This window comes from Lucilia sericata, unplaced genomic scaffold (assembly GCF_015586225.1).
Source record: "Lucilia sericata isolate MDLA Ls3-8-SP2 unplaced genomic scaffold, ASM1558622v1 Contig000009F_arrow, whole genome shotgun sequence".
NCBI lineage: Eukaryota > Metazoa > Arthropoda > Insecta > Diptera > Calliphoridae > Lucilia > Lucilia sericata.
The window spans coordinates 813,337-839,191 of record NW_023994049.1 but is presented as its reverse complement, the minus strand read 5'-3'; the positions used below and the strand labels follow the sequence as shown (position 1 = coordinate 839,191).

The 25,855-nt window shown below is 31.4% G+C and overlaps 1 protein-coding gene across 4 annotated transcripts in view; it reads left to right on the top strand.

Moving 5' to 3' along the window:
- LOC119602960 (serine-rich adhesin for platelets) overlaps positions 1 to 21,723 on the top strand; it is a 65,013-nt gene extending 43,290 nt beyond the window's left edge. For all 4 annotated transcript variants that reach the window (XM_037954820.1, XM_037954812.1, XM_037954803.1 and 1 more), the window contains exon 7: positions 18,806 to 21,723. In XM_037954820.1, coding sequence (XP_037810748.1) covers positions 18,806 to 19,522 — 717 coding nt within the window. In that variant the 3' untranslated portion in view covers positions 19,523 to 21,723. The remainder of the gene's footprint in view (positions 1 to 18,805) is intronic.
- The last annotated feature ends 4,132 nt before the right edge of the window (positions 21,724 to 25,855 follow it).

Genomic DNA, 25,855 nt, shown 5'->3' with positions numbered 1-25,855 from the left:
AGAGCGTACATGTACATACATATTAGGGATGCCAAACGGGACTGGCTTTTACAAATCCCGGGATTCGGGATTTTGAAAATTGCAATCCCGGGATCCCGGGATATTTCGGGATCCCGGGATTTTTCGGGATCCCGGGATTTTTCGGTATTTCGGGATTTTACGGGATTTCGGGATTACATGAATTTAATTATTTTATATATGAAAATCTTTAAATCATCATATTTGTAAAGAAAATTGTTTAATTTTGTGGAAATTTAACAGACAGAAGATATATTTAAATTAAAACAATCCAATTAATTCCAATTTTTAAATAAAAACTTTCAGAATTGCATAATTTCTGAAACTTTTTAAATACATACTTACTTCTTAAATGTGGCCTCCGGTAGGTTAGTGGTTAGTGTTCTAGTCTGGTAGACCGGAGGTGGTGGGTTCGATTCCCACCTGAGGCACTGGTTAAGGAGCGCACAACAGGCCCGATAGAGGCCTAGGTGTATTTCTTCGGATTTGATGTATATACATCCTCCTTTCAAACTAACTAACTAACTACTTCCTAAATAAAAATAAATATGAAGTTCCGAAATTAGACATAAGCACTTTTTAAAACCTCATACTGTTCCATGTGAACTAATAATTATAACAGATACCAATTCAATTATTCGAACATCAATTTAGAACCTATTCTTTGAAAAATATTTGGAATTTTACTCAAAATACATATTAGTTTTGGAACATATTATTATATTCGTAGTATTAATTTAAAATTTTAGGTGCATTCAGAACAAGGTAATTTACCTTTACCGGTATCATTCAGATTTGTAGAAAGTTAGAAATGTAAAATCCTCTAGTATTGAAAAATAAAGTTTGTATTCGACTGTGCCGAAATTAAATACCCACCATCAAAATATTGTAATGTATTGATATTAATATCAGCATCAATGTGATTTTCAGAGGAGGTCCAATTAGGTTTTTTTGTGTCAATTTTGGTCCAAATTTGCAGCCCAAATAGAATGAGTCTTCTAACTCGTGTTTTCAGCTTACAGACACAGAATGTGTATACTTTTTGGGTCGGTCTACGACCAACATTGCAATGTGCTAACAAGTAAAAAGTTATAGTTGGGCGAAGCCTACCATATAATACCCTACACCAGTTATAAAAATAAAATGTGATTTATTGTTCATAATAAAGCATCTAAGTTGAATTGTACCTTGCCTCAGATATAATTTAGCTATTTTTTGTTGAATAAAATTGTGTACATTTAAGTCATATTTCGAAGGGGGCTTTGCATAGGGGCTAGGGTCAAATGAGGCCGCATCATCAAAAAATACATCAGGGTCATGAAGGCTAGTATAGAACTTGGTTTTGCAGCTTTTTGTCGAGTTACGAGTATATTGAACATAATTATGAACTTAAAAACCCTATTTGGGGGTTCAGTTGTATGGGGGCTAGGTCAAATATTGGACCGATGTTATCCATTTTCAATAGGATCCGTCTCTAGTACAATAGAAGATCATGCAAAATTTCATTGAATTATCTTCAAAATTGCTGTAGTTTGATTACAAGGTTTACACGGACGGACGGACAGACGGACGGACATAGCTAAATCGACTCAGAAAATGATTCTGAGCCGATTGGTATACTTTAAGGTATAGGACCAATATTATTGTGTGTAACAAACATCAGCACAAACCCAATATACCCTCCCCACTAAAGTGGTGTAAGGTATAAAAACGAAGTGAATAAATAAATTTATATGTGCTATGTGTATGGACTCATACCACTTTAAAAAATAAAAGGTTCAAATATGTATAAAATTAGCTCTGCGGAATTTTGTTTTGCATGAGTCAAAAATAAAATAAGATCGTAATTTTCAAATTAATGAAAATTATGTCTCAAAAAAAGAAAATAAAAACAGTTTTTTGAAACAAATCCTAATCCCGAAAAAATCCCGGGATTCATTTTCCAAATCCCGGGATTCGGGATTTGCCAATCCCGAAAAATCCCGGGATTTTCGGGATCGGGATTTCGGGATTGGCATCCCTAATACATATATATGTATGTATTGTGTGTGTGTGTATTTTCTTGAATGCTCTAAATCATTTTGTGTGGATAGGACAAGTTCAAGTTTTTATTTATATCTTCTTTTTTTCTAACTTTTTGTTGCTTCATTAAAAACGAGTACAAGATGCCAACTAAGGATATTGACTGATGTGTGGTTAAAAGTGACCTAAACGGACATTGAACATGTTTCAGACTACCTAAACATTTAGATATCGTTGTGCCAAGTTGTACTTGGTGCATCATCTACTTGATAGATGGAATTACAAAATAAATTAAAAAAGTTAGCTTTTTATACACATATAACTTAAAAAACCAATCATAACACATAAATTAGTAACCTTTATTATGAAAATTATGTTAGGTCTCTTGGTCCTTAATACAAATTCTTATAGGCATAGTTGGGGCATAATTAAAGGCATAACAGATAGTATGGTCAACCCATCTAAGAGTTATTGCCGAAGTTGTTTAGCAGAAGAATTATAAAAACCGGTTTAACGCTCCAAATTAAACTGAGTTTATCACGCCATAATAAACGTTAACTCTTTGACGATATTTTCGTAAAATTAGTAAGTTTTATGTTTCGCATAGCGGAATCAGATTAATTTCTTCGAAATATTGATGGAGATAATATGTATATAAGTATACATATGTATGTGTTGTAATTTACTTTGTACGGCGACGGGCCAATAAACTATTTAACCTAGACGATATACATTTAGTTTAAAATAAAAAAAAAATACTAAAATTTACTGAACTGAACTCAAACCTGAAAATCTGCTCACAATGTTACAAGATTTGAAAGCATTAGACGTTGTTATAAATTACTTGCATACACATGTACTTACTTACAGACATATGTATATCTATCCATGGTCCAAACATACATATATATTTACATACATACATGGATATTCGTACTTACATGCTGTACACATCTACAAAAGTATTAAATTTATGGTCACAATGGCATTTGAGCCGCTACAAACAACATTGGTGGAACAACATTGACAACAAATGGCCTTTAGTACGTCTGTCTGTACGTATGTATGTACGTTTGTTGGTTGCTGTTGGTTGGTACTTGCACGAGAAGCTCTAAAGTTAAGCCTATGAACGATTGAATGCTCTCGTACAGTGCACACCAATGTTACACCTTTGCAAAGTTGCTCCAATTTCATGATCTTGTTCCGCATGCGCACATTAGCAATGCACAATGTCATTGCAACAATAATAACAACAGTAACTACAACCAACAAAAAATATAAGACAAGTATACGAGTGAAATAACAAATCTAATCACTCTATCCGTGCACACAATTCGGGTTACGGTCGTCTTAAAGAAACTCTACACTACATTTTTTATATTGCAAAATCTTAGAAATGTTTAGCCTTATAAAGAAATACTTAGGTTAGGTTATTGTGGTAGCTGCCTATAGCATAACTCATACATAGGTCCCTACCAGACCTGGGCGATTTCCATTAATTTTGCATTAACATTAAATTAAAAAAAAATTAATTTAATGTAAAAAATATTGCATTAACATTAAATTTGAATATATGGGAAGTGATACTATTGTTCTAATATGTATTATCGAGTATAGGACTTATTAGAAAGGACTTTAACACATTCAATTTTACTTGAATTTAGTTAGACCGAGGTCTTTAGCGCTGTATTCTTATTTTTATAAATTATTTTATACATTAATGTTAATGGAAAATTAATGCATTAATTTTATTATTTATTATTTAATGTTAATGAAAAATTAATGCATTAAATTCAAAAATGTTAATGCAAAATTAATGCATTAATTTCACAAATATTTAATGTTAATGTAAAATTAATGCATTAAATTTAAAAATATTTAATGTTAATGCAAATTTAATGCATTAAATGTACCCATGTTAATGTTAATGCAATAAACTCGCATTAACATTAATTTTTTTTAATGTAGAAAAAATTGTTAATGCATTAACACATTTAATGCATTTATCCCAGGTCTGGTCCCTACCCTATGAGCTATGATATCTATCTTATTGGTCAACGTTGCCTTCAAGCCAATTTGTTGCTCTGATAAATGCGTGGATGTTGTCCAAGTCGCTTTTAGACTGGCGTATTTACCCACTGGAGAATGACTAGATATAACCGTTATGAGGTTTCTTAGGTGGAATCTGTTAAGGTTTAAAGCTGAACATGTCCTTTTCCTATCCATTATGAGCTTAATCTTTTTGGTCTCTGTACAGGTCTCCCATCTTTTATCTGCAATTAATTGAAGATTTTTCGCCATCACTTGTTTTCCCTTTATAACAGGAATGCCAATTTCAGAGTGAATTTCGCTAGAATTCAAACAGATGACCAATGTAGCAGCTTTTAGGTTGCCATGTCCAGGAATCTATGTTAGAGTAACCGATGAATATCTCGCTATTTCATCAAAATAAACCTGACATTATTGAACAATTTTGGAAGTGGTGTACACGTTCTCAAGGGGTATGATGGTCGCTTTACTATCAGTAATTATAATGATATTTCCACCTCATATCCGGTGATACTGAATCTATTCTGCGGCTACTTTCATAGACATTACTTCGAACTGAATTGTACTGCATTGATCTGGTAGCTTTATTGAAAGTTTTTTAAGTTTAACTAATTCGAATAGATTCCACAGTCGACTATTTCGTTTGATCTTGGTCCGTCTGTGTAAATTTGGATGGCATCCCTTACGTAAAGGGGTAATATTCCCTTAAACACCTACATAGATATAGCAGTAGGAAAATTTATCAAATGTCATCCAATCAAATGCCCATTATTATTATCTTTCTGAAAAGACATCAAGACTTTTCACCCAAGGCCCTTCTAAACATACTAAACTCTTTGTGGACCAAAAAAAAAAAGTAAGATAATAATAAATAAAGGATTTCATATTACTTTCTTTAAGCCATACAATGTACGTAAAGTTCGCAAATTTTTTCATTGTATTTCCGATGTCAATGTCATGTGAAAGAAAAATGACAACACAGACAATGTCATTTGATCACATTTGAAATCAGTCACTTGATCTATAAAACAGTGAAAAAGTTTTATTGTTTTACAAACATGTATGTATGTCTGCAACTGTATAGAATATCCCGGCATTTTTACATAAAGTCAATATATCAGAGAGTAATTTCCAATTACTTCAAATTTCTAATTACTGCGAAGTTTCACATGTATAAGTAATTGTTCTTTAAGTAAAATCATTAGTTCGAAATATTCACCCAAAACTGTTGGGTAGTCTCGCACACATCCATAGTCAATGGTAGTTTGCTGATTTACCAGTACTAAACTAAAATCAAAAAGAGAACTGGTTCTGTGACAGTTAAGTTCAGTTCAAATCTCAGGTTGCATAAATTTAGGTCTAGATGAAGATTCTTTTGAACCCGTGTTGCATGATGATGCTGCTTTAAGCGAAAAACAGCTACAAGTGCTATTGATGACGATAATAGGTTTCTCTGAATGTAGAGCGAAACGCATGGGTGGGTTTTGTGTTGTCGACAACAATAACAACAACGACGCGTCATTGTCGTAGTTGTAGTTGGTTTTCGCAAAATTGATGTGGTCGTTGCAATCGCAATCATAGTTATATGTTTGTATGTTGTAGTTACCAAGATCAGGGAGTGCATTTGCAAGGCAATGTATCTAGTTGTTGCTTTGCTAACTAAAGTCATTGTAGTTTTTTCGTTTGTTTGCTTAATCATGATACGATCAATTATTTAAAATAAAGTTATAAGCATTAATTCTTAGGCAATTGTCGTCAATTCGAATACCAGCAGGATACAATAATTTCAATTGTTCCAATATCAAGTCTGATGGTTTCTTAAACATACTCATACACATGAGCAAAATAAACATCTTCCAAAACGTATGAAAATAAGTGAAATCGTAAAATATTAAGCTAATTATTGCATTGATTTTTCGAAAGAATGTATTATTACTAAAATCGGGACGTCACCAAAGACTTATCGTCAGTTATAGTTTAAAATCGAAGCACCAGCTTTAACATGATTCTAAATTTTAACATTTTAGAACTTGGAATGCTAAAAGTCACATATTAATTGTGTAATGCTCTACGTATTTTGCCACTTCAACTTTCGCACACTCACAATGGCAATTTGCAACTCACAGCCTGAACAATATACGTATGTATATACATATGTATGTATATAAGAGAACAAAAAACATCAGGTTTTCTATGTAAATTTCAGTCTCTCTAGTACTATGTTTCAACTATTTTGTTTTGTCTGTTTCTTGTAGTTGTTTCCACGCATTTGACAGGCCAAATGCCAAACGATCATGTGGGCGTTTGATGTTTTTGTTGGCATTAAGTTCATAAGACGACATTTGATTATAAATCAAACACAATCAAGTCACAATAACAAACAGTTTAAAATACGAAATTATATTTTCATGCGAATATTATATATTTATACAAACATCAGAAATGCAGTAGACAATATTAATCCCTACACATCAAAAACACAACTACATAATATATGCCTGATACCCACAAAAGTATACATATATATGTATATTCTGAATCCTTATTAAATTCAGTGGCGTGTCATAATGTCCAGTGTCATAATGTCAATGGATAATAAAAAACAGTTTTTAAAATTTCTCTCAAATATTTAAAAATTATAAATATATTACATACATACATAGATACATAATGATGAATTCTATCAATTATTTTAATCATTTTAAAAATATAAACATTTTTATGGATTAAATTAAATCAAGAAATATTCTTATGGCGACCAATCCCTTTGACAGGTTATTAGATTTTAAATTACGACTATAAACATTTTAGAGATTGATTTTTAAATTTTGTCTACAAACTACATTCGTATGAATTTTAATTATTTTTATGATTTTTTTTCATATTTTAATTTGCATTAATGTTGGCTATTACTGTTGAATTTAAATGCTCAGATTATTGATCGTTTAACACTTCCAAAAATGGTAGTTAATTGGTTAAATTATGAAATCGGTTTGTTTAAACAAATTAATTTCTTTTCCAGAAGCAATGATGTCATAATATGTGAAATGATTTATTGATTTATTTCTGAGAGATTTAAATTATTCGGATTATTGTTTCAATCGATCGATTATTGTTGCAAATCGATTAACTTATCCAAATTAATATATTCAAAAAGTGCTTACTAAGTTTATTTATTTAGTAAGTTAGAACTTTTTGAATATAGTGTCTCGAAATATGGAAGCAACTACTATATCGATTTTAGACATACATATCTGATACTTTTTCCAAGGGTGAGCTATAAATTTTAAATCGATTTGAGTTTAATTACAATTTTGTACGAAATTGTTTGAAGTTTTCGATCGAAAATAATGTTCTAACAATCTGTAGTGACATTCTCCTTCAAGCCCAGTGCAATATCTTGTTTAAACTGCATTTTTTAAAATACATACTGCATATACATATAAATTATTATATTTCGCAGTAGAAAAAAATGCGCTAAAGGTTACTTTTTCTTACATTTTTTATTTTTAATGCTGCTGATGCTTTTATTTCAAGAACTGAGGATATGATGGCATGACATGACTTTAAATATCACAATTTACCTGCTTTTATTTATTTTTTATTTCACTTATTACCTTTTCGACATCTGAAGAAAAAAACTTGTTCATTTGTGGATTATAATCAGAAGAAAAACAACAACTATCGAACTCCAACAGGGCCAATATTTTTAATAAACTTAAACAAAATAAAACGAAACGAAAAATTGCAAAAACAAAAGAAGAAAACAGCGAACTGAGCCTCAAAGCTAAAAGTCAACCGAAAGTCAAATGCCAAGCTGAACTTTGCGTTGAATCCATATGATTGTATGAGTGTTTTTATACGTCTTGAACGTGTGCACATTTGTATAAGTGTGTGACTGTGTAGAACATATTAATTCCCAATAGAAATATAAATTAACTGAACTGTCGACAAACCGAGTAAACGAATAAAATTTACCTTTTCTTGTTAATATTACTCGTCAACCACAACCCTGCAAAAAGATTAAAGTGCATGATCCATTTACATAGGTAATCCCAAAACTACTCCCCCGTAAACATTATTGGAGTACATGATCCTTTTGGTAGTCCTATGTAATGCAGGCATGGACCATGTTAAAAAAAAAACAATTTTTAATTTTTGCATTCCTTTCCAACGTTTAGTCTCACAATTACTCCTTTGAGGGGTATCTGTTGATTCGGCAACAGTACCGAATTTATCCCCAATTAGTCTTTTAACCAACATTTCCTTCCCGCGAGTTTGTGCATCCCGAAGGGACCTCTCCAATAACCGGCACAAGACAAAGGCCGAAACTCTGAGGTATTAGTAGCACCATTATTCCCTAGGATTGCAATAACACCAATATGAGGAAGATCATCAAGGTGAAATCTGCACAGTCCGGAACTAACTAATTCTGGAGATTTTCTATCGAAAATAAACATCGTTAAAATAACTAACCGAATGTTTAGATTTTATAAAAAGCCAAACTATTCATCGCACATAGAAGTGACATTAGAATAAGAAAATATTGAACAGTCGATGAGATAGATATTTATACAAATTTTGCAATACAAACTCAAAACAGCTGGCTGCTACTTTAACGAACCCACTAATCCGTAAACACACAAACTCAAAACAGCTGGCTGCTACTTTAACGAACGAACTAATCCGTAAACATTTCCTATTGGGTCATGTATTGTTTTGTGAGGTCGTTGGAGCATAATAATAGTTTGATACAAGGACCGGTTGAAGTTGAGTTCGTTTAGGTCGTACATTGTGAACTGGCTGTTTGGCTCCTTTTGCGCTAAATTGTTATTGTATGTTTGAAGATATTTCTTTTCTTTTTGTCAGAACAACATTCCATGTTTCTTATTTATTTGCTGTTTTGTTTTTTGTTATTATGACTTTGTTTTTGTTGTTGTTAGTATTTGTGGTATAATATTATCAAAAGGCAATTCTTATGATGACTATACTCGGGCATTCATACATACATCCATACATATATAAGAGGCGAGCGTCTTTGTGGCTGTTGTTATTTGCCACCAGCTTCTGATGGTTCAAATAAAGATCATTCAACAAGAACAGCATCCGCAAGAATAACAACAGCAACAACTATAACAAGAACAGAATCAACATCAGCATCATCGGTAGCTGTAAGAAAAACAATATTATTAAGTGGCACACAGCAATAGCAGCCAAATGAGTTGGATACAAAGGTAAAGTTAGTGGAGGCAGAAGTGGTAGTAAGTAGTAGAGGTAAACTTAATATTAAGTAAGTTGCTGGCAAGTTGCAACTTTGCTAACTTTTGCACTCTTTCTATGCTATAGCTATACTACACACATACTTAGTAGTTACAGCGTAATGTTGCTTTTATGCGGCAGTATTCAGCCATAGTTGATGTTAAATGTTCAATGTTGTATGTAATGTGGCAACATAACCGCCCACTGTAGATATAATCGTATCTGGAATAGTAATAACAAAGTGGTCTGTTGCAGTTGTTTGTTGATGTTGTTGTTGTTGCTGCTGCTGTTAGTATAACACCAGGAGTACTTACTGTACATGTATTACCCTTTAGTTAGTTGTTGGTATGCGCATGTGCAACGCAGTGGGCACACAATCTAAAATTGTATCTTTGGCGTCTAACCTGGGGCCTTTTCATTCTTAATAGTTAAAAATATGAAAAATGTTCGTATGTATGTGTATTGTGTGTGTTCATGAATGCACGCCGCACACTTTTACAGCGTCACCGAACACATTGCATCCAGTGAACTGATTACCGATTTACAACTATTTAAAATATATACATACATACTTAAGTAAATGGATTTTGCAAATTTAATAAATTTTTGGAAAAATACAATAGATGCATTCGAATAGTTAAACATGTGTATAGAAAAAGTGTCAATATTTTTTTTACTCTTCAACTGTTGACAGAAATTGTTTAACAATAGCTCTGTTTAATAGATTAATTTACTACTTTTTAAAATTTTTGATGATTTAAAAGAGTAATTTTGTAAATTTAAATTTTACTCTCTCTTTGCAAGTATTTCCTGGGAAGTAAAATTTACTTAGGTCTGTTCATTTACCTATGTACTTACATTTTGAAATCCAAAATATTTCCCGTTAATAAGCTAAAAAAACACTCCACAAGAACAATATTTTTTAGTTTTCTTACGTTTTACGCGCAATAACTAAAGTTAGTATTTTATAATGTAGATAACTGATAACTAATGTTTGTGACATTTGACCGCCAATATCTAGGTAATGTAGTTATTTGTAGGTATGTAATGTAGTTATTTCATACATTACTGGGTAATGAGTGGTCGTTATCAATAACATAATTCATTTTTTGAATAGGATTTGTAGCTAATTGTTTATTGCGTATGTATAATTAGACGTTTTTTAAAGAAGTATTGATTTTTACATTTTTTGGAGAAACCATATCAGATAGAATGATGAAATAACTTGTTAATGGAGCACTGAGTAAGAGAATAGACTAATAAAAATAGAAAATAATTGTAAAACCGGTTTTAAATCCAGAAAAGTCAGGTAAGCACATTTGTAACTAGTTATTTTTTGGTCATCGTTGAACAAAAATAATTACTTATTCACCCAAAAAGAATTTACTTACACTTTGCTCCAATATTACTTGACTACTTACCGGTTAAGTAAAGATTTTGCTGGGTTATAGCACAATATTAATCCCTTATTAATTATGTTAAGGAGAAGCTATATGCAAATTTTCATTTAGTTATCTAAAATTCCGCAGCAAAACCCTTATTTTCCTGTACTTTTAAAGTATAAATTAGACATTTTTAGTATTACTTTATTAAAATTGTGTAAGAAAGCTTTATTTCAAACTGCAAGGAGTAGAGTAGAGATATAACTTGAACAATAGTGTACTATATAAATAGTATATGTATTATGAAATGAAAGTTTTTTCAAAGAACTTTTCAAAGACGATTTTCAAAAGAAATCATAAAAGTTTCAAGAGAAGTTTAACTGATGTTTTACATACATATACACATAGATGTTTTCCATATAAATAATGAGACCAAATAGTTTAAACATTGATCACCCTATCCACCTGGGAACACGACCTATTGAAGAAAAGCAACAACAAAAGACTCTGCTCTTATAAAATGCATTTACTTGCATTGTTGACTGCAGTTTTCCATTCATATTTGGATTATACATATTATCTAAATTTACCAAAATTTTGTTCTGCCAACAATATGATTCCAAAAATATTACTTTGAACATAATTAAGGGTTTTGTACACTTGAAGAGCAAACATGAAGAAAAAGCGAATGGAAAAAATAAGACCAATTTAGTGCCAGCGGTCATACAGTTTTCAGTCTTCTGTCTTATGTCTTAAGCTTTGTAATGCAAACATTAAAAAGGAAGAGAAGCGAAGTAGTAAGTGTTCGATCATTGTTAGTGAGTGTATTTTAGCGGGCGGTGACTTTAGACAGACATTGGTTGCTGGATGCTCAGTGGTCTCGGTAGTTGTTTTTCAATGCACTGACACAGCCAGGCCAATCGTTGTCTGTAAAGTTGCTCGACTCGATCAATTTGTTTGGCATATTGTACGTTGTAAGGAAGTTGCTTGCCACACTGAGCTCTAATTTGATGCCCACATTATTTAATATTTGGAATAAAGGAGTAGTTATTATTGTTGTTTGATGCTTGTCTACTTGCCTTCATAAGTACTCGCAATGGCCACCACAAAAATAAGAAAAGAAAAGTTGAAAAAGGTTGCAAATAAAAATCACCTCTCCTAAATTGCCGTTTAATTTATACAATATGCGAACTGAATTCAAAGATCAATGAAATGAAAAATCTTTTTGTAAAAATTGTTAGTGCTTTTAAAGTGTTTATACAGATATATGTTAATATTAACATCATGTATGTATGTATGTATGTATGTATGTATGTATGTATGTATGTATGTATGTAGATGTAGGTATGTATGTATTGTATGTTGTATGTATGTCTGTATGTATGTTGTATGTGTATGTATGTATGTATGTATGTATGTATGTCGTATGTATGTATGTATGTATGTATGTATGTATGTCTGTATGTATGTTGTCTGTTGTATGTTTGATGTTGTTGTATGTATGTATGTATGTATGTATGTATGTATGTATGTGTATGTATCTGTATGTATGTTGTTGTCTGTCTGGTATGTGATGTATGTTGTCTGTATGTCTGGTCTGTATGTCTGTTGTCTGTCTGTATGTCTGTATGTCTGTTGTTGTCCCTGTCTATCTGTATGTATGTCTGTCTGTATGTTGTTGTCTGTGTCTGTTTGGTATGTTTGTATGTTGTCTGTTGTCTGTATGTCTGTTGTATTGTATGTCCTGTCTTTTGTTGGCTGTATGTCTGGCTATGTTTGTATTTTGTTGTTTCTTCTTTCTTCCCTGCCATTTTTGGCCTTAACCCGTGCTCTTTTTCTTTCCTGCTTTTTCGTTTTACTTGTTCCACTTTCTTGTTCCAATTACCCCCCACCCGTTTAATTCATTTCGCTGTGTTCGAAATTAACGCATTAACTCTTAAATAGCTGTTCGAACTTGCAACTTTTGATCTTCTTATGAATCTTTGGTCCTTTTGAGTTCCCAAACACCTTTATGGAATATATTAGTACTAGTGAGTCGTAATGAATCCCAATCGGATTTAAGCCATTCGGCAAGCTACAAAGTTTTCTTAAAACTTGCGAGCTTCGACCCCAGCGCCTTCAGACGCCGAAAAACCATCTCTAAGGGGCTTGATTCGGGAGGGGGGGTGCATTTCGCTGACAATGAAAGAGTTTGGGTCGCATTACCTAAAACTACTCTAGATCAACTTTGCAGGTAGGTCATTATACTGCTGAAAATCGCAATAAGTTAAGTTGTTCTGTGTATGTACTTAATCCTATCGTTCATTTTGTTGGCCAAAAATGTCCCAGGAAGTAAAACAATCCAATTTTATTTATATTTCAACATCAGGACTTACTCTACTCACCAAAAATCTTGCCCACAACCTTAATTGTTTGACCTCCATGTTTTTTTAAGCCTTTAATGTACGATCATATAACCGCATATGAATCCCGCAGTGACATGGCACAGAATTTGCTTATAGAAATTCGATTTTTTCGCAAATTTTGTACAATTTTGGGTAGAATATTGAAATAGATTACGCAAGACTAGTAAAAAAAGTTTTATTTACAAACGGTTCCACATTTTCCTTCTTAAATTCAAATAGGCTCTGGCCACGTTTTTTGAAGAGAAGAGCTAGTCCTGATGTTGAAACACAAACAAAGTTGGATTGTTTTTCCCGTTGGGACGTTTTTCGCCAACAAAATGAATCACATGATTGAGTACACCGAACAGAACAACTTACTTTATTGCGATTTTCAGCATGATAATGAACCGAAACCTTTGACAAAGTTGATCTAAGAGTAGTTATCGTATAATGGGACCCAAATTATTTGATTGTCCATCAAAATCTCCTGTCTCAAGCCCCTTAGAGATGCTGTTCGGCATTCTGAAGCGCTGGGTCGAAACTCGCAGTTTTAGAAAACGTTACAGCTGGCAAATGGCTTAAAATCCGATTGGGATTCATTACGAACTACACTAGTAACTAATCTATTCCATAAAGGTGTTTGGAACTCAAAAGGACCAAAGATTTTCATAAGAAGATCAAAAAGTTGCTTAAGTTTCGAACAGCTATTTATGGAGTTAATTCAGTTATTTATTTTCTTGTAACTCACAGCGAAATGGAATTAAACTTTTGTTGTTGTTATTATAATGTAGACACATAATATTATTATTATCAATTATATAATATGGAATAAATCAATTAAAAAAAAGAAAATATAGCACTTTGTATTAGGGTAATCGACTCGATTTTTCAACCGGTTTTAAAACCGGTTTTTTCTGCTTTACCAGTGTCGGTTTTTTCTAAATGTTGATTTTTCGAATATCGAATAACCCGGTTTTTTCACTTTTTAAAAACCGGTTTCGAATACTTTTATATGCTTTGTATTCAAAGATTATTCAAATGAAATTTTGAAGTAAATAATACAGCCCGTTTAAAAATATTCGAGTCCAGGAACTAAGATATATTTTTCTAAAGCACCATTGGTTAAACTTTTTTGATTTTCCTAATTAATTAAAAAATTTTATTTGTAAAATTGATAACTGTTTAATAAAATTTTATTAATCTTAAGATTATATTCCAATTACAATAATTAATTTACCGCTGAAATATTATGGAAGTGTTGGAATGCCTATGAAAATTTCCTAAAAGGGCTTTAGAATTAGCTAGGATTACATAGTACCTTATGTTTAACAGAAGTGTCCACTTTTTTCCTAATTTTTTTTTATATTAAAGAAATAATGTAAATCAGACGACTAGATCTAAAGTTATAATCTGTTAAACTGTTAAAAATCATTTCGGGCCATGTTTTATTCATCAAACTTAATCATAAACATTAATTTCTTCAAATTAACATATATTTTTTTATTTATTATGAAAAACCGGTTAACCGGTTTTTTCTGAATTTGAAAAATATCAACCGGTTTTTTTGAAATGTCAACTATTCGAACTATTCGAAAACCGGTTTTTGGAAAATGTCGAATAATCGATCACCCTACTTTGTATACAATGCCAAAAAAAGTTGCTTAGGTTTTCGAACAATACTGTATGTATGTATGTATGTATGTATGTATGTATGTATGTATGTATGTATGTATGTATGTATGTATGTATGTATGTATGTATGTATGTATGTATGTATGTATGTATGTATGTATGTATGTATGTATGTATGTATGTATGTATGTATGTATGTATGTATGTATGTATGTATGTATGTATGTATGTATGTATGTATGTATGTATGTATGTATGTATGTATGTATGTATGTATGTATGTATGTATGTATGTATGTATGTATGTATGTATGTATGTATGTATGTATGTATGTATGTATGTATGTATTGTATGTATGTATGTATGTCTGTATGTATGTATGTATGTAGTATGTATGTATGTATGTATGTATGTATTGTATGTATGTCTTCTGTCTGTCTGTCTGTCTGTCTCTGTCTGTCTGTCTGTCTGTCTGTCTGTCTGTCTGTCTGTCTGTCTTCTGTCTGTCTGTCTGTCTGTCTGTCTGTCTGTCTGTCTGTCTGTCTGTCTGTCTGTCTGTCTGTATGTATGTCTGTATGTCTGTCTGTCTGTCTGTCTGTCTGTCTGTCTCTGTCTGTCTCTCTGTCGTCTGTCTGTCTGTCTGTCTGTCGTCTGTCTGTCTGTCTGTCTGTCTGTCTGTCTGTCTGTCTGTCTGTCTGTCTGTCTGTCTGTTGTCTGTCTGTTATGTCTGTCTGTCTGTCTGTCTGTCTGTCTGTCTGTCTGTATGTTGTCTGTCTGTCTGTCTGCTGTCTGTGTCTGTATTGTATGTATGCATGTATGTACACAGAGAAAAAAATATACACGCCTGTTACCAAATTGACACCAAATTTTTCAATAACATCCGTTGTCGAGTATATACATAAATACAACAACAACATGTAATGTAGACCATGCAACTTTGTCAATATTGCAACAATTCGTTGTTGCTATCTAAACTTTATGCACATCCGTTGTCTAAAAGTTAACAAACGTGGTAAGCTCAAAATGCGTTGCCAATAGTGAGCTTACCTCGTTTGTCAACATTTAGACAATGGATGTGCATAAATTCTAACAATGGATGTGCATGAATTCTTGCAATGTTGACAAAGACCACGCAACGGTCTTTTATAAAATTGATATTTTTTAAATACACTATGGTGAATGGTATATAAGATTAGGCATAGCCGAATACACCACTCTTTGTTGTTTCAAATTATAATAAATTTTTTTATTTATAACAAAAACCGGTTAACCGGTTTTTTCTGAATTTGGAAAATATCAACCGGGTTTTTTCAAATGTCAATTACTCAAACTATTCGAAACCAGGTTTTTGAATCGGTCAAGAACTGCCGGACTTAGAGGGGGTCAAAATTGGACATTTTGGTTTTATTCAAATTAGTGTAACTTTTTACCTATTGGTCCTAGCAAAAATTGTCCAAAGGAGTTTAGAAAGCTATTTCTTCAAAAAGAAAAAAAAAAGAAAAAAATGTTTTTAATTTAAAAATTTTTTGACCAATTGAGAACAATGAAAACATTTTTGGCTGCCACCCTATTGAATATACATAAATATGTATGTAGATACAAACTTAAAACTTAGATATTTACAACTTTAATAGAGCAACATGTTGTCATTAAAAATAAAATCGACAATATTACAATACAATTTCCATGGCATTTACAACTATTTTGTTGGATTATATTTTCCATTTAAATCGCTCCTCTGCCATTACCAGTATTTACTTCAACAAATATTGTTATTATTATTATAGTTTTTATTATTTTATTTAAGCATCGTCCATATAAGGTAAGAATGCAAATATATATCGCATGTTTGTATGGGTTATAAAAATATGAAATGAATATGCAGTAGACCTGCCCTTAAAAATCGTTTATATTAGTATGAGATGTAACTAATTTCATTAATTATTATTTAGAACAAAAGTTTAAATCAAAATAATAAACAATAAGCAGTGTTAGAACAGTGTGTTAAAATCATCATTATATGAACATTTTTTTCTTTCAAAGATAATATTTTTCTAAGGACAGGTCTAATTTACACATAAAGAAAACATGTGCAATTACATAGATACGAGATACGTTTCAAAAGCTAGACCTTGCATTTCTTTTTTCCAATACAATTTTTAAGTAAACACAAAAACATATTGAATGACCATCGGATTTTCTATATACTCCACGCAATCGTTCTCTATTATTTACATGTCTATGACTTCATAGGTTTTTTGTCATGCAAATATCGGTTGAGATTTTTTCATATTTTCATACTAAAATGAATAAAATCCATTCTTTTGTTTACATTTCTTCCATTTTAGTCATCAATGCTGTCAATTAATAGTATTTACATGAAAAACTAAAAAACCACTAGGAATTTTAGAACATAATCCTAATGGTAACGAAGCCTTCAATGATCGATTTTGGTTAGTATTTCCATTCACATGGGATCATATCCGTTGTAATATATAGAATAAAAATGTATGAAATTACTTAAATGATTTTTTTCCAAAATTTTTGTTCATACTATATACAGTAGTTTTCCGATTTAACGACCATTCAATTCTACGAACATCGCATTTAACGAACAAGCTAATTTTTCCTATTGACTACCTTAAATAACGAATAAAACTTGTTTTTTGTACTCTGTTTAACGAACTAATAAAAATATTATTATTTAAATGAAGATAAAATGACATTTATCAAAAATAACAAATAACCTAAGTTGTAGCGGTGCTTTTATACCCAAAACTGTAACACATTCTGGGTTCTTATTAAATTTTAGTTCGATGTAGCTATGTCCGTCCGTCCTTCAGATAATGACTTTAACGCTCATTACTCGCTTAATAATACGATTAAATTCGATTCAAACATGTTCTATACTAACCGAAATCTCTAACAAATTTTATGGGAATCGGTCCATAATTGACCTTACCCTCCATATCAGGCCCCTTAAGAAAATTACTTCAACGCTCATTACTCGCTTAAAAATACGAGTATAGCGATGAACTTCGAGAAATAACTTTAACGCTCATGACTGAATTAAAAATACAGCGATGAAATTCGACACAAATATGGTTTGAAGGTGGGTATAAAAGATCCGGAACTTTGTGTTTTGTGCTATTTTTATAAAAAAAAAGAATTAATTTTTATAAAATACCTATTTTTAATTATTTTCCTACCAAAAACCCATGTTTTAGTTAGTACTGCATATAACGAACTTTTCAATTTTACGAACAGGCCTGACAACATATGGGTTCGTTAAATCGGAAAACTACTGTACATACATACATACATACATATGTATGAATATACAATTGGGTTAAAATAAACCTCTGTGTTTAGCAGTTAGTGTTGTTTTTAGAGTATATTGTAAATAGCACGCGATCAGATTAACATGAGTAGGTACATTACATTACATACTCACATATTTATGCACATTTATATTAACAAATATCCCAACAATTCGCGGTGACAGTCCCAAAATGTTATTTTGACATAGATTTTTCATATCTTCGCGGTACATATTACAATGATACAAATTGAGAATTGATATTTTTGATTGGGTAAAATAACCATTTTCTAAAGTAGAGTACAACTAAGTTTGAGATAACTACACTGTAGATTATTTAGAGACATTCAACTGAAAATATCCTGAATTTATATAGTAGCCAACTTGTTTTTCTTAGCAGTACAAGGAGTAAAAAAATGGAGGCTATTTGTAAAAGAACTACCTATTTAATTAGACGTTATGGGTTATTAATTAAATTTTTAAGGGACAATACATTTTATTGCACTTTTGTTACAGAACTTTTCCAAATTTCGGTAAAATAAAACTAGAACTTAAAGTCTTCAAGGATACAATATAAACTTTAGAAGCATTTTTTGCTTTTTTATTAAAAAACTGAATTACTTGAACAGTTACATTTATAAATTCTAATGAACATTTTAGTTGCACTTATACGCTTGTATATTATTGTCATTATTCCTAATAACTAATTGATTTTTTCATTTCCTTCATTTCTTTGCAGCATTTTCGTGAGCAATGCATTGATGGATCTGGTTTGCCGTTGCTAACCGAAGATCATTTGGTAAATTCGTTGGGCATGAAATTAGGACCAGCTCTTAAATTACGTTCTGTGTTGGCGAAGAAATTGGGCGGTCCTTGTCCGTGCGTGTCGTGTGTTGCACAAGTTCAACAGGTGTTGGCTTTGCAAACTGGTGGTATGACAGCAGCAGCGGCAACGATTGCAACGCCAACAACTACAAGCGATCATACAACAAGCAGCAGTTCCGCAAATGTTACTGCAATTGGTAGCAGCAGTAATAGTAGTGGTAGTTGTAATAGTCATTTACCAAAAAATCCATTATCGACCAGCAGTAGCACGAATTGTAGCAACTACAACAGTAGCAACTCTGTTAACAAGAATGAAAGTACAACAGCAGCAACAACAACAACAAGTTCTACAAATACCATTTTCACAAATAGCTCAACTACAAATGTTTGCAATAACGATGCCAACACAAACAACACACCCAGAAGCAATAGCAATTGTAATACTAATGTTGGTCATTTTTCATCACCACCACCATCATCATCTGCAGCAGCAGCAACAGCACCAATAACACAGCAACCACAACAACATCATCTTCATCAACAGCAACATTCACCTTCGCAAAATATTTGCAGTAACGACAACAGCAATCCTACTACCTATCGTCACGACAATGCTGACTCCAGCAGTTAGTTGATTATTTTGTATCTGAAATTATTGTTGCAATTCCTTACTATCAAATGGACTGGAATGAATGTTATGCAATCAATATTTGTAATGCCAAGTGAGTGGACTGTACAAGGACGTCAGACAGTGTCACACATTGAAAGAAAACTAAATACTTCCTTCCCTATACTTATGAGAGTATATCCTCTCGTCCAGTTTGAAATATAGATTAAAAATGAGACCTCGCCTCTTTCATTTATTTAATTTGATTTTCAATCTTCGGTTATCGTTTAATCGGTCGATTCTGTCGATTAAAATAATGTTTGAAAAATAATAAATGAAAATGATTAATATAAGTTATTGCTGAAAAGAAGTCAATTTAAATGTTTGTTTTATAAAATTTAGTTAAAATTAGCTAATTAGCTTACTGAGATTCTCCAGAGATCTCATAATGTTAATCGTGCTAGTAAAATATGAAAGCGATAATTTTCAATTATGGGAGGCTATATACATGGTTATATATATGCCTTGGCATTGATCGAGTATTTCTTAATATTAGAAAATAAATAATAAACCAAGTCCACTTATATTTAAAATTCGTATCATTCTAACTTCAAAATGGTTAGTTTTTAAAGATTTTGAGCAAAAATGTGCAATTTTGAACATGACCATATCCGATTTCAATGAAATTCGACAGACATATTATTTGCATATAAATTTTTTGAAAATGTTTGACATTTAGCAAAAATCTTAAAACTATGATCTTTGAACTTTGATAAAATTTTATTTGTAATGAAATTGAAAATTTTGAAGAACTTTAGAGGATATGGTGCGATACCTCTTCGAATTATTTTGAAACGATTCTAATGTAAATATAAATTTGTCGAAGAATGGTTTGCTTAAATTAAAGTTTCAGAATTTCAAATTAATTAAATATGTAATTCGCTAATGAAAGTAGGAGGGACTTGTCATTTTAACTACATTTCGTAGATATTGTAAATATTAATAATATGCACAACTAATCTTTTAATCTATTTTTGTTTTTATGACTTTATATTCTCTATGCAAAGTCCTGTTTTGTACACCATTAAATGATGACATTATTTACATTTACTTGAACAACAACTTAGAACTTAAAATTGCAAAAGTCGTCCAGAAAAGTTAAATGTATGTACATATTAAATGACTTTGCATATCGTACATACAATATTTACTATAATTTTAAATGAATACAAACAAAATGTAAATATATTATTTAAATATTATTTTTAAAAATCCTTAAATACCAAAATGCCTTAAATAAAAATTAATTATTTTAATTGTGTTTTTTAGTTAATTTTAATTAAAAACAAACAGCAACAATCGCAAAGTCTTCCAATCATAAAAGATTATTAAATAAAAAATAAAAGCAATTTAAATTAAATAAACAAAAAAACACAAGTAAAATCATGCATTAAATGTATGATTCTAACAACATAGAAATAAAATTCTAATAGATACTTATGAATTTAAGTGATTTTTTTTTAAATGAAAATAAACTTTTTAATAACAAAAAAAAATTACAAATTTTATAGTCAATTTTTAAATTAAGTTATATTTTATTTGTCGTTATTTTATTGAACTTATTTTTAATATTAAACTTAAACTTTAACAACTAAAACAACATTATTTACTTACATAAAACAATAAATTATAACAAAAGAAAAGAAAACCCAAGTGTACTTAAGATTTACAAAACTTTGATACTTTTATACATTTATGTATTTTATGTATTAAAAATATATAAATATAAAAAAATAATATGTATATGCATATAAATTAAGGAAATAGATACATAGTATATTTAAAAATAAATATAAATAAATGGCACACATTCATTCACACTATGGAAAAACAACAAATAATTATACAAATGTACTTGTATTCTTACATACATACCTTTACTTTTATTCATTAATTGTATGAATGCACGTACATATGTTTATGTATATCAATGAGTGTGTGTGTGTTACTGCATAAATAATACATATAAATTATGAATATTATATTTTTTATTCTAAATTAATGAAATGAATTAAAATACAATCTAATGTCTAACAACTAGTCACTAAAAATCAAAATTTGTTTTATTTAATAAATGAAAAAAAAGTTATAGAGATCTATTAATTATTTCCAATATTAATTCGATTAAAACTATATAAATATAAAATATATGAATATTTTTAAACATCCACTTATAAAATTATTGTTTTATTCAAAAAAGTTATCGGAAATACATCCATACATGTGTCCTGCTAGAATTTTTTTTAAATGTTTGATCACATTCGAGTTATTTATAACTCTTCCGCACGATTAAAATAATCACATATGTTCTCATTTTCTGATCATAAATGATACTTTCGTCGAAAGAAAATAAGGGTACCGCAACTCTTCTAAAAGAGTCTTTTATGAGTCAAACTTCTGATCAGTTACGAATCGTTTTTGTATCTTTTTTGAGTCGAAATACTGATCGTTTTATAGGCAATTTTGAATCATATTATAGTAATTTTTGGGCTTTTTCTGAGCCATTTTTATGCCCGTTACAAACAAATATAGAAAATTTGTTTGGATATTCCGACTGAACAAAATATAATAATTACAGAATAAATTTATAAACAATTATATTTCAAATACCTGGATGATATATTTATGATTGCTGTAAATTTTGTTATTGTTTTTCGAATAATACACACATTTTAATCATTAATGGTCTGTCAAAATTTTGTTTAGAAGAGAACGGATGCGATCGTCTAAACGCAATATGTAATGAAATCATCTCACATTGAGAGAAAATACGGATGGAAAATTTGACAGTCGTATGTAGAGTTTGGGGTTCGGGAAATCCCGTCCGGGAATTCTCGGGAAAAGTTTGTCGGGATTTCCCGGGAAATTTTTTTCATCATTCCTGGGAAAACGGGAAATTTTAAGTAAACGTATATGTAACATATTTTGGAAAAATAAGCGATTTTATAATTTATCGTAGATTTTTTTTAAAGACAAATTACAAAACATCATTTATGGTGAAATCTATACAAAAGCTTAACTTGAAGTACAAACAGAACAAAACATTTTGACATGAATGAATTTCCAAAGCCAACGTCTGTGTAAAGCGTTTGAGTTATCTCAGTAGATGGAAATTTTTTCAGAAAATAACGGAAAAGTTGATCTTTTCTTATATTTAATTAATTCTAAGAATTATGAAAGAATCTTATTAATTTAATACTTTACTATTCCTCTGCCTATGGAGTATATGATCTTTTTAGTATTTCTATGGTATGCAAACTATCTCACCAAGGTTGGCTATGAAATAACTGCCAAAAAAAAACAGTTTCTCTTAGCGGCTAGAGCAGGACATTTACAGAGAAGATGGAAGACAGTTTCTTCCTTTTCACTGCAACTGTGACAGTACTCATTGCAAGCCGACTTGCATATATGCCTAGCAAATGGTTTGGTTTGTTCTCAAAAGAGGGAATATTTTAGATATCGCTAAATTTATAAAAAAAAAAGTTGACTGCTTTTGTTAAAAATGTTGTTATTATAGTTATAAGTTAAGTTTTATATAAACGAATTTTTTCATTGCCGTTTCCCGGGAAATTGAAAAGCCCGGGAATTCCCAAACTCGAATCGAATGGCTCTTTTCATTTTTTTTAAACTATTCAAAAAACAAGCAAGTCGCATTAGATCAGGGATGTATTTTTATGTAAAAACATACAAAAAAGTGAAACAGCTGTTTCCATCTTACTTTGTTATTGTTTTATACCAATCGTGTAAATACAAAAAATGTAAATCATACGACTTTTATTCTCTTTTTTGTCATACGGATGGAATTTAATTTTACTTTTTCATTAGGCTTGTCGTACGTAAAGTGTGATCGTCTGAAGGGCGCTTTAAAATCATTTCTTAAGCTTGCTACTAATTATTCAGTTGGATCACTAATCACCAGACTTAGTTTAGTGATTAGGTCACCCAACTTTCTTCTGAATTTTTTATACATTTTTATACATGGATAATTATTATAATTAAAGCATAATATAATTTCAAAAGCAAAAATTGTCCAAAGGAGTTTAGATATATATTTCTTCAATGTTTTCAAAAAAAAGTTTTTTATTTTTTTTAATAAAGCAATAGCTAACTAAACTTCTTTGAACAATTTCAGCTGGGACCAACAGGTGAAAAGATACACTCATCTGAAAAAAAACCTGTATGACCCTCTAACTGCGGCAGTTCTTGATCGATAGAGCTGAAAATTTGTGTTTGGCCAATAGTACTAACCTTGGTGCAAATTTCATGCAGATAGATTTTTTGAGTTGTCTCTAGATGATATATCCTACATTATGCACAGTCTAACACTCATAATCTCAATCTCCAATTATCGTTTAAACGACAGACCGTTTACTCGACCGCGTACATTAGAGGGCGATAGTACTTATCGGTGACAGTAGGGTATCCAACTCTATTGATTCACTGGATCACCGTCTCAACGTGGGGTGTATTTCACGGTTCTATCGACACTACTCTGAAATTAGGGAACAAGTTCCAGAAGGAACCTGAGTGATGGTCCAATAAAAAAAATTTTTTAGAAATTGGTATACAGGTGTGATAAAATTCGATTTCGACATCAAATAGACTTGAAATCAATAATAGATGTGATGTGTTAACATTCGTCGAATTGTTACATCGATTTCATATTTCATTTTGTCCTATTAAGAAAAATATAATTTAGGTTAGGTTGATAGGAGGATGTATAGTACATTAAATCCGAAGAAATACACCTTGGCCTCCATCGAGCCTGTTGTGCGCTCCTTTTCATGAAAAAAAAATTGTTCACAGAGTACATTATTTTTCAATGTTCAGAAACTCAGTTTCCTGGATGTAATTGCTAAGAATTTTCCAATCAGTGTTAGTCTGGAATGTAATTTCCGGAATAAGATCAATTCCATGATACTTGGATCTAACTTCGACGAATGCCTGACAGTGGCAAAGAAAGTGCTCCAGAGTTTCACTGTCCTCTCCACATATTCTACATTCGTCTGAATCCCAGGCCCACTTTATTCCCCAATTTAGAAGCATCCGTGTAACAACGGATTCCTACTGGTATATAATTAATATAAATTACCCATGTGATCAGGATGCACTAATTACATCATGCATGTAATATAAATCAATTATGTTGATTTCAATTCGTTTTAAAACCGTTTTATTTTATTTCAACGAAAATTAGAAAAATGTAAGTAAATTTTGTTTTATAAGGAAAAATTAAATAGTTTTTGTAAATTTTTAGGGGAAAAGATAAGAATTATCTGCAGGAGGACGCATTAATCCAATTTATGGAAAATCATTCAGATATAGGCAGGGGCTTTACAAAATGCAATAAGTTAGAAGTTGAAAATTGATTTGACCACTGAAATTGCTTCATAAAATGTCCTTTTACATATATGTTATGTTTTATATTTCAACCAACAAAAGGAAGCAATTGCAACAGGACGGGATCCACATAACAAAATATATATATCTAAAAAGGAAGAGATAATGGGCCAGCTTTGTGGACTGTACTCTTAAGCTAACGGAGTAAAGAACTGCATATCTATAATAGGGTCTGATGTATTGTCATCTAATGAAGAGATTACTACAATAAATAGTACAGACTGTCGAGAGTTTTAACGTGAGCACCTGCCGTGTCGGCCTTATCTCACGGTGGTCTTTTTCATCCACTGGGTAGACTTGAGAACGGTCTGCCATCGCCCCTTTTTCTTCAATGAAGAACTCAGGTGGCAATTTTTATACATTGGCTTTGACCGGTCCATGCACAAATACTTTGCTGGAGTACTCGAGCTATCTAATCTCTTGCCAAAGTAGTCACGTTGGGGAAAGACAGGTGTCATGAGCAAGCTCAATCTACCCCGACATAATGTCGCCCAACCACACTACTATAGCTCTGTTGATTCGGCAACAGCACCTAGAGACGTAACCGGTGGACCGAAGCACGATCCATCAATAAGCCGTAGACATTGTTCTTACTCACAGTGATACGCTGTGGTAATTCTGATATGAACAGAGTATACTCTGAACATATCTGGACAAGGAAGTAAAATTTAATGGTATCACTTGTATATGATACCTTTCATCCATCATCATTCAACCCAGCACACTTCACATTTATCCGACACATTCATAAGAGAAAAACATACGACACACTCATTTAGATATACGGGTGGGCGAGGCCCGCATACCTCTACATTCATCCCGTATCATATACAATTGACATCAACCCATTTCCAACGCTTAGTCTCACAGTCACTCCTCTGTGGGGTATCTGTTGTT